At 33.9% G+C, this 10,816-nt stretch overlaps 1 protein-coding gene across 3 annotated transcripts; it reads right to left on the reverse strand.

Moving 5' to 3' along the window:
- Positions 1 to 2,822: 2,822 nt before the first annotated feature.
- On the reverse strand, positions 2,823 to 3,807 carry LOC116176301 (probable protein tyrosine phosphatase type IVA A). Of its 3 annotated transcripts, none has more exons than XM_031494800.1 (3): positions 3,594 to 3,807; positions 3,196 to 3,494; positions 2,823 to 3,073 (listed from the first exon to the last, which is right to left on the reverse strand). In XM_031494800.1, exons 1-3 carry the CDS (start codon positions 3,684 to 3,686, stop codon positions 2,932 to 2,934), a joined length of 534 nt encoding a protein of 177 aa, XP_031350660.1. In that variant the 5' UTR covers positions 3,687 to 3,807; the 3' UTR covers positions 2,823 to 2,931. The 3 variants fall into 3 exon arrangements, with proteins under 3 accessions (XP_031350660.1, XP_031350659.1, XP_031350661.1); XM_031494799.1 differs by having other exon boundaries at positions 3,588 to 3,807; XM_031494801.1 differs by having other exon boundaries at positions 2,823 to 3,084; positions 3,588 to 3,807.
- Positions 3,808 to 10,816: the final 7,009 nt, after the last annotated feature.

The following is a 10,816-nucleotide window of genomic DNA, read 5'->3' on the forward strand; positions in this document are numbered from 1 at the left end:
ATCGGTGTATTTGCGGTGTTTTTCTGCATGTGTTTTAGTTAAGTTGTTAGTGTTGGGTATGGCAATGTCTATAATACAAAAGGATTTTTGTGTTTTATCTATAAGTGTAACAGAGTCGACAAGAATCATTTGTCACTGTCTTTATGTATGTGTTTTTTATAGTTGCGTCTTGTCTTGCTAACATGAAACCCTCAGTCTCCGGGGAGATATCACATTCAGACAACCAAATGTGCGTTGCTATAGAATCAACACAATCCTGGCTAACCTCTTGTGGAAATCGTCCATGTAAAGGGTTCTGGTTCCATGTCTGTATGTTATTTGTGATGTATGTAAGTTTGGATGTGGGTGGGAGTATATTAGTTTCGTGTAGGTTAAGTGGTGTGTAAGATTTGTCTGCATATGTTACTGTTTTGTGTAGGACTGAAGTATCTGATTTGTTATAAAAGTATTGTCGCAAGTTGTGTATTTGTGTTTGGTGCAATAGTTTTATATCTGTAAGTCCTCTACATCCTTCCGAACGAGGAAGGTTAAGTCGTATAGTAGAGGAGTGAGGGTGATGTATATGGTGTTTTGTTAATAGTGTACGGGTGTTTCTCTGTATTTGTCCAACGTATAATATGTATATGTAAGCACTGGTGTGGCATAAGTGTTAATAGCTTTGATTGTATTTCTACCGTGTAATTTTGTTTTAAGTATACTGCGTATTCTTTGTAGCTATTGTGTGATAAGTGTTTGTTTTATACTTGTATGTTTAATGTGTGTGTTTTTCTGAAAACCAAGACACTTATAAGTTTCATTCTCGTCCATGGAATTTATAAAATTACCCTGTTCTAGCTCATAATCTAAAAGTTGTCTTTTGACCAGCTGTGATGTGTTGTGTTTTACATTTATCGATTCCAAAGTCCATCTGTATCTCCCGTGAGAATGTTTCGGTAATGTGTAGCAGGTGATTAAGTTTTATGCTTGTGGAAGAGTATAATTTAAGATCGTCCATGTAAAACAGGTGTGTAATGTGATGTATTTCGTGGTTATGTTTAATATTGTACCCAAAGTTAGTAGTGTTTAACAAATATGAAAGTGGATTAAGAGCAAGACAAAACCAGAGCGGACTTAAAGAATCGTCTTGAAAAATTCCTCTTTTAATTTGTATTGGGTCAGTAATAAGTTTTGTGTCGTTTAGTGTAAGTGTTAACGTAGTGTTCCAACATGACATTATGTAATTGAGGAATTGTGTAATATTGTTGCTGACTTTGTATATTGAGAGTACTTGTTGTAACCAAGAGTGTGGTACTGAATCGAATGCTTTTTTGTAATCAATATATGCAGTGTGTATGTTTCGTTTGTTATGTCTGGATCTGGATTGTTCAAGTATTACAGTCTATATAATAATAATAATTATTATTATTATTATTATGTAAAAGCTGCATCTTCTCGCGCAGCCTGGGTGCGCTAATATGGAACAGTGGCGGCTGATTTTTATTTATGTTTGTTAATTTGCGATTGTGGTGTATTTTTATCGGCGAAAATAGGAATGAATTATTCTTGTACATAAAGACCGTGCAGTGATTAATTTTATAGAATTGCAGTAATGTGTATTAAAAATTAAGAATCACACTGGTCACATTTTAAATCCGGGTAGAGTCCATATCTTGGCAAATGTTAGATGTTAAGATGTGCTTTAAGACTGGATTTATGTTTGGTGACGAAAGCGCACTAGGCACACTTTAAATCCTTGGTGATCTTGTATGTTAATAAATGTGTTTTATAATTATATTTATCAGTCGTTGCATAGTCACACTGGACACATTTTAAATTATTGGTAGTCTCGTGTGTTAAAATACCATTGCGTATATGCGGTGTTTGATATTTACGTTTCATACCAGTCGTTAGTTATTTTAGAAATGTAAACCAATAAAAGTACAACTTAAAATGTCAACTCAAATTAATAAATACAATCACTACTTTTAAATAAAGTTTAGTCCTTAGAAAAACCTCTTTTAAGAAAAAAATTCTTGTAAATAATTTCGCTTAATTTTGTAAGAACTCATGGGAACTTGTATTTTCTAGAATTTCACCTATTAAACCGTTTTTCAAAAGCGAAGAAATAAGTAGATTATTATGATGCACGCAGTGTGGGTTTGATGTTTTTACATTCTATGAGGGTAGTACAGCCCGTACAACGCGGTTTCTACTAATTAGCTAAAGTTTAAGCTCGGGTGAATTTATCAGATCAGTGGAGTCTTCAAAATCCTCGGAAACGAAGTGTTCAAGGAGGGTACTCTTAAGGAGGATATGGAATGCAAACGAGAGATAATTGTCGGTTATTGCAAAATTGTGACAAGCGTTGGTTGGAATTCGAGTTTTTCCGTCTTATTTTATTGACTAGAAATACCATCCCATGTGTGACATCCTACATCGACGATCAGCATTAGTCTAGCAAAACGTAGAAATTCTAAATAATATATAAAATTTGAAAAATTCTGCATCGATCGGGAATCGAACCCGGGCCGCCCGCGTGGCAGCTACGACGATTAGAGAAATGACGACGGCTAGTATCTTACTAGATATTATGGATTATTAAATAGCGTGGGGTTTTAGACTAAGACTACCAAGAAACCTCCATACGGAACCAAAATTTGAACCAGGGACATCATTGGTCGTAATTCCCCACATAGTTGGCAGACAGGAGAAATCCACTAAATTTAAGATGCATATGGAAAATCATTGTATCAAATTTTTCTTCTGTCGATCTGAATTGATAAGAAACAAATATCGGCTTGATGGTATAAAGAAAAATTGACAAAAATGTTTATTGAGCTCGGAATGATCACATTCGCACAATTCGTAAATCAGAATAAAAACAAAATAACAAATAATACTGCTTGTATATAAAATAATATAGAAAAATCCGAGGAAAAATCGTTACGGGCGTCATTTTTTAAAAATTAATTTCTCCTTTTTAATTTCTTGATCTTGATTGTTAGGCCAATTTAGCATTGCAAGAAGGCGGTTTCTAGAGTCGTACTCGTAAATTTTTTTAATCTGTTTTTTGTTGAAAACCCCCTGTCGTTTACTGAAATAAAACTAGACATTACATTACGTTGTTGTTGGTTGGGTTGACCTCGACCAAAACCAACTAACGCTTGTCCTATGGTTGTTTTTGGGAGGCTTTGGAAATATGGTGTCTACACATACCTTCGAATCATTTCCACGGCAAGTAATGGCGATAAACCGCTTTCCATCAGAGCGATCGCCACAAGGACAGCAGAACGTCCAAGTCCGCAACGACAGTGAACAGCCAAAGTTGAAGTAGGATACTTTTCGAAATGATCTGCTACAATTTCAAGCCAGTCCTCTATTACTAACATCGATGGAAAATTACCATCAGGATATAATAATTCTATAACCATTATTCCCACGTTATTGAAAGGGATTAAATCGTAACTCCCCTCGTTGGTCTTTACGAGCGTTTTCGTGTTGTACTGCATCAGTTCCTGCAATTTGATTGGATAGGTATACTCACACCCCCGCGAGGAGTGTCGGTAGATGACAATTCATCTATCTACACTGCCCTATAGATTTAGTACAGTTACGTATTGCTGCATATAAAAGGGATTCGGCGTTACACAAATAAGAAAAGTCAATTTGTCGTAAGTTATCAATGTTGCATATGCTCCGGCACTCATTTTTTCAACGAAAACCGAACAAGTGCGATAGCTGTTAAAGAAGGTTGCACACTGAAAATTTTATCAAGATGAGACTCCCACTGTCAAAAAATGACAGTGTGGCATATTCAACACTTCGGAATCTACGGTACGTGACTTTTGCGATGTTATTACGCTTTTTTTAGCGGAAGAGTATCGACTTACGCTTTAAACGTAAACAGTCTTCAGATATGGTGCCAGTGTAGTAAATATTATTGTAAATATACCTTTATCGATGAAAAGATATCAAATGTAACTAGTAATTACTAATTGGTATGAAGAAAAGAATGTATGTAAACGTTCCTTACATCCCTCGTATTTTATGTTATAACAATGCCTGGAATGCGAGACGAGTGGTAATAAAAGAAAGTGGCGATTTTGTATTAATTTTGTGCGAACCGAGTGGGGTGAAACTTTTATCTAAGAATAAAATGAGTTTATGAGAAAGTATTTTATAGATACATATAATGCAGATTGCAGTAGCGTAACTTTGGTTGAGATTGCAGCTCGGACTGCAGTATCTCGACTGTTTTTAACACGTTTAGCGCCGCAGCGGTCCGTGGGGGCCGCTCGTAACATATCTGATAGGGCCACGGCGGTCCCTAGGGACCACTCGGTAGTTGCAGCAGTTTTTATTAAATTTATTATTTTTATTTTTAAATAAACAAATGTACAGTGTGTAAAGCGATGGGGTATACAAGAGGGAATTGTTTTTAAATATTGATTTATGAAAAAAAATTATTCTTCATAATATTTTTTGCTTGCTTTGAAAGTACCAATAACGTTTCGATTGTTTGTGGTTTGATAGTAATACTCTATCTTAATTATAATGTAGAATGATAACTTTCAATAAAAAAAAATTAATTTTATTATTTTTCCAAATTTTTATAAATAAATTTTAGATTATCGAAACGTTATTGGTACTTTCAAAGCAAGCAAAACATATCATGAAGAATAAATTTTTTTCATAAATCAATATTTAAAAAAAATTCCCTCTTGTATTACCCCATCGCTTTACACACTGTATCATGATATTTATAACTTTTTGCCATTATACCCGCCATAACATATCCGAAAATGCTTAAAATAGTTTTTTGCCCGATAAAAAATTTTCAAAAATTTCTCGTGGCACTCAACGGGAGATGGTGAGTTTCGCGACCCCACTTTTTTGCGAAACTTTTAATATGCCAAATAGAATCAATCTAGCTATGTTTGTTTCTGAATCCGAATTCCAGCGCTGCTATACTGAGTAGAGCAAGCGTCTCCAACACACTCATATGAGATCGTTGATACACGAAAAAGAGCGAGACATATTTATACCAATGAAACAAATCGATACAACTTATATTTTCCAAAATAAATTATTGAAGTGAGTAAACTGATAGACGAAAATGCCGCTGTTTGAATAGGTTCAACAACGAAAACGGTTTCGGGTTTATTGTACTGACTTCTATATTTGGCGTCGTGATGGCGACCTGATGGCGCCCCGATGTCGCTATAGAATATTCGCTACAATATATAAACAGGAGAGATTTATTTTATTTTCGATCCGCCTGCTGCGAAAGCTCCTATAAGGTTCTAGAAGATGCGTCAAAAGAATAGAAAGTTGCATATAGGTGCTATTTAGTGTAACGGCAAACAGATATGGATATGGAAATGAGTATCGCGTTTTAGTGTTCTATGAGTACGAATTTGAGCCGGTCATAATCGCCTCTTAGCAACTACATGCCTATTAAAATACCTAAAATAATGAATATGTAATCTGCACGTCAACACCTTTCATCTCGTTAATTGGAGAATAAATCTGTAAAATTTGAATCGTACTCTTTCCAATCTTTTATGACGCTCGCGTGTTTACTAGGTATACCTATTTCATCCTGTGTTAATATTTGTATTTTATACAGGGTGAGTTTTTTTTTCATTTTAAGCATTAATTAGGATCTCGGAAACCGTAAGACATAGAGATTCGGTTAAATGAGGAATGTTAGAGCTTATTTAAGATATGCTTTTGTTTAAAAAAATCCACAGTTTACTAGTTATGAGAGAAAAAAGATTTAGTGATTTTTCTTTAAATGTTGTAGAATCGTTAGTATTAGAAATACAGAAATAGGTATGCAAAGAACAAAAATTGTAGATTTTTTCCGCTTAGTAAGGTACATTTATTAATTTTCATTCTTCGTTTATAATTTTCGAGTTATAACGCAAACTTACATGTTTTTAAATTGCAACCATAGTTGGCTGTGACATTTTTAAAAAGTGCATTTTTTTCTGTTTACAATAATAATAATAATAATAATATTTATTCCTCAACTGTTTTACAAGTAGTATATTTACAAACATAAATAAAAATTAATATGCAAAACAGCCAAGCCATATAAGGCGTAGAGGAAAAAAAACTCGAGTACGTAATATATATATAAATAAGCTTCAAAATAGAATATTAAATGGACTAAATGGAAATAATTACACAAAAAAAATAAGGAATTATATTAACCGGTTGTACTTGAAAAAAACTCAACCACGATTTAAGTTTGCTTTTGAATTTATTCATAGACTGTAAATTTGTAATATGTGACGGCAACTTAATGAATATTTTAAGACCCTGGTATATTGGAAAATTTTGTAATTGAGTACTATGTACCTTAGGTAAACGAAGTTGAGTGTTTGTTCTAGTTTTGTGCTCATGTACATCTGACGGCTTAATAGTTATGTTTATTATTATAAATTTGTAGAGATATTCTAAAAATGTAGAGATTTGTTAATGTAAAAAGTTGCATGAAACAAAACTTTCCTCTGCAAGAATCTAAACGGTTCATATTGAGAATCGCTCGCTTTTGCAATTTAAACGGAATATATCCTTTACGCTTTTAATAAGAAAAATCGACTTAGCTAGTTTGAAGCAAAGGTCTTCTATATGCGGTGCCCAAGAGAAGGTATCGTCAATTGTAATGCCAAGAAATTTGGTGCATGAGAACGGTTTAATGTGATTGTTATCTAGAGTTATATCGGGACAGTTGATTTGTACATTCGATGAATAAAAAAAGATGTAGCATGACTTGTTGATATTTAAGAACAGCTTATGATGATTCATTCAACTGTTAATTTGTCCAATGATATGGTTAGCGTGTAATAAGAGTGTGTTATAGCAAGTGTTGTGAATGATCAGGGAAGTGTCATCTGCAAATAAGGTAAATTTAACAGTGGGGAATGAAGCAACTAAGTCGTTGATATACATTAGGAATAGAAGTGGACCAAGTACGCTTCCTTGCGGAACACCACATTTAACTGTTCTGTATCCGGATTGGAAGGTATCAATGATGCCAGTATTTGTTAAATATTTAATTTCACACAATTGTTGTCTATTTTGATATAAGGTTCATTGTACTTACTTTGACAAATAAACATGATACACAACTGTTTGTATTATTAATAGTAATAAAAACAGAGTTTGCCATGTAAAACATTTTTGGTCTCTTAATTAAGAAATTACGAAATATTACATTTACATTTCTACTTGGAAGTAATACTAATTACATGTAAAAAAATTAATTTATCTCGGCAAATCCATCATTAATATTTACACACATCTTATAGCGATAGAATTTACAGCTTTCCGTATTATCCTTACCATTTAAATTGCAAAAGGCATTTACCACAGCATCACGTAGTCTTTTGTCGCATAAATTCGCTGATAAATTAAACCCCTTTAGAACACCGAAAAGAAAAAATCTAAAATTGAAAGATCTGGCGATCTTGGTGACCAAAGGGCCGACTCGTTTCTACCTATCCATGAATTTGGAAATAGTTGGTTTAGCTCTTGTACTTGCAGTTGGTTGTGCGGCGGCGCACCGTTGTGTTAAAACCATCGTAAATTACGTCTTGTTTACAAATCTAACCCATCCTACATATCTTGAAATTCATTTGGGAAAAAATGAAGATAACGTTGGCCTGTCCAATTTTCATGGTAAAATAAATGTCCAAGCATTCGCGATCCCCACCAAACATTAAACTCAAGTTTTCTTTGAGGCCATCAACAATGAACAGCAGTATATTGTTTATTTATTGTTTTCCATGGCATGATACGATCTACTTTTATAGTATATTGAATATAATTATTAATTTAACTTTCATAATGAATAATAAATATGTTAAATGTGTTACAGTTACACTATTACCTATCTCATTACATATTGTTTTCCATGGCGAACTCTGTTTAGTTACCTCTAAATAATACGAAAATTCCTGCCGCTCGTTTATTTATTAAAGTATATTTAGCAAGCTTTTTATCCTTATAAAGAGAAAAATTTGTTCTTTTTAAAAATGTCAAAGCCAACTATGACTACCATTTAAAAAAATTAAAGTGTATTATAACTCAAAAATTGTAAAATATAGAAGGAAATTAGCATGTTCATCATTAGAGTGTCTAAAACTTCTATTCGTGTCGTTTTTTGTATTTCTAATAATAACGATTCTAGAACAGTTACACATGAAAAATCACTAAATCTATTTTTCGCTCATATCTAGTAAACTGTGGATTTTTTTCAAAAAACAAAAGCATATTATCTTAAATAAGCTCTTAAAACGACAACTCTTTCCTCATTTAACCGAATCTATATGTCTTATGGTTTCCGAGATGCTTAAAATAAATTTTAAAAAAACACCCTGTATATGGCAGTCTGATGGCTTTGGCCATTGTTGTACATAGGACCTTCTCCATGAAGTTTATCAACTCTACTTTTCAGAACCTATATTTGGTATACTATTTTCTTCCACAAGTTAGCCCAATTTGCTATTTCAGAAAGTAATAGAAACGGAAAATGAACCACAACTAAATGGGCAAATGAGAGCGATTCTAAGATCTATAACTGAATTCGATATTAACCAAATATACCTACATCATTGGAAAAATACACACATGATGGGAATTTTAGGAGAACTTGAGAAGGATTTAATAGAAATCTAGGCAGAATCTGAGAGGAATTTAATGGGTTCCTCTTCAGGCTTCCCGAGGAAAATTTTACGGAAACTTGATGGGATCTCGGAAAAAATTTGATGGGAATTTAAGGAGCGTTGGTGAGAAAATTGTGAAAAACTTGGGGAGTGTAGGGAATTTGAGGAAATTCTAGGACTAGGAAGATTGGAACGTGAATGTGCACTCGGAGAAAACTTTTAAGAGGCGTTGAACAATAAATTTTTAGGGACCTCGAAAGGAATTAGGGATCCTACGAAGAAGTTGAGTTGGAAGTTTGAGGAGAAATGAGAACTACCGATGAGAAACTTGAACTTGCATGAATGAAGGGCAAGAGACCCAAAGCAGAAATTGAGGAATAGCTGGAAAAAATGAAGAAACGTTGAGAAGAAGGCACTTGAGGGAAGTTTGGCGAGAAGTTGAAGCTTGAGCAAAAACTGGAGGTCGAGGGAAGGATTTTAAAGAGCGGTAAAATGCTGAAGCGGAAAGTGGAAAAGAATTGACAAGTTAACATGGAAGCAATTTTGACGGACACTATGAATATTACGCAAATTGCATATATTTACGTGGCAATGTTCGATAGTCCGCTCTGCTGTACCGGGTCGACTACATGCATTGATATTTTTTTCTTCGGCATTTCCTTTTTAGACTCGCTGTTTAGCCCTCCGCAGCCTCTGTTTTCTGCCAGTCCAGTCTTAAGGTTGAAAAAGTTGAAGACCCTAGTATAAAATAGGGTTTTGTTGAAATGCTTTAGTGAGAGTGTGTTTTCGTTCCCAATCATAAGAGCTCGTTGCAGCTTGTTCTTCCTCGATCTATTCTCAATTACTCGATTACTTTACCATACTCGTAGACAAAGTATCATCGATCCTAATTCTCTAAAAGCCTGGCAACTTTAAAAAGTCGATCTTTTATATGAAATACCTTTAAAACCAAGTATAAAAATCGATTGCGCCATCTTTACATTTTGAATCTTTCGTGCTAAACAATTTTAGCAACTCAAATTGTGTCGACACAGAGAGCCCGATGAAGTGAATGCCTATTTCACCAAACTTAAAAATTGTGTAACCATATTTTTGTGCTAATTTTGTGCTATTTATTGCTGATAAACAAAAATTTTGTGCTTTTGAGTTTACCGAGTTATTCGAAAAAACAGACGGGTACGGCCAACTTCACTAAGCGATACCCATGTAATAATTTCGAAAAACTTATACTAATTAATTTTGTGCTAATTTTGTGCTATTTATTGCCGATAAACCAAAATTTTGTGCTTTGGAATTTATCGAGTTATTCGAAAAAACAGATGGGTACGGCCAACTTCACTAAGCCATACCCATGTAACAATTTCGAAAAACTTATACTAATTAATTTTGTGCTAATTTTGTGCTATTTATTGCTGATAAACAAAAATTTTGTGCTTTTGAATTTACCGAGTTATTCGAAAAAACAGATGGGTACGGCCAACTTCACTAAGCGATACCCACGTAATAATTTCGAAAAACTTATACTAATTAATTTTGTGCTATTTATTGCCGATAAACAAAAATTTTGTGCTTTTGTTTACTGAGTTATTCGAAAAAACAGATAGGTACGGCCAACTTTACTTAGCGTTACCCAAGTAATGATTTGGTTATTTATTGGCGATTATTACATAATGTTCTGCTATAATCTTGGTTACAATACTGAGTGAGCAACTATTACTTGTATAATCAAGAAAGTACGAACGACTAGCCGCATGCTGCCATAACCAACGATTTGTTTTGGTTTGTGGTACCACATTATTTAGTAGTAGAGTAGTTACATCTTCTTCAAAAAAAGATTTTTGGTTCCAAAAAAGTGGTGATAACGGATACAGATTCTATGCGACGACAGAAAAAAAATGCACAAAGAAACTGTAGTAAACGTTCAGGTGACAGCATATCCTAATCGAAAGTGTTTGTTGACAAGCTCATACAGATTCGATCTTTTATATGTGTACTACATCGTCATAGCTGTTTTTTCAACAACTTTACTATTCAACACTACGTCGATGTCATTATTAACGTCACGTCTTTATGTAGCACACATATCGGAAAGGGTTGAATTTGGTACAATGCTGCAGGCCGTGTGCCGTTGAAGATTTTTCGTAATCCCATTGAAAATTTTT

The sequence above is a fragment of the Photinus pyralis genome, unplaced genomic scaffold, assembly GCF_008802855.1.
Source record: "Photinus pyralis isolate 1611_PpyrPB1 unplaced genomic scaffold, Ppyr1.3 Ppyr1.4_LG7, whole genome shotgun sequence".
NCBI lineage: Eukaryota > Metazoa > Arthropoda > Insecta > Coleoptera > Lampyridae > Photinus > Photinus pyralis.

What these genes read in the sequence shown, in the direction of transcription:
- LOC116176301 (XM_031494799.1), bottom strand. Translation starts at nt 3,686, where the DNA reads ATGAGTGCCGGAGCATATGCAACATTGATAACTTACGACAAATTGACT. An exon ending in ATATGCAGCAATACGTAACT is followed by an intron (nt 3,495 to 3,587) that starts GTACTAAATCTA and finishes ATCAAATTGCAG; the next exon opens with GAACTGATGCAGTACAACAC. An exon ending in GCCGTGGAAATGATTCGAAG is followed by an intron (nt 3,074 to 3,195) that starts GTATGTGTAGAC and finishes GTTTTATTTCAG; the next exon opens with TAAACGACAGGGGGTTTTCA.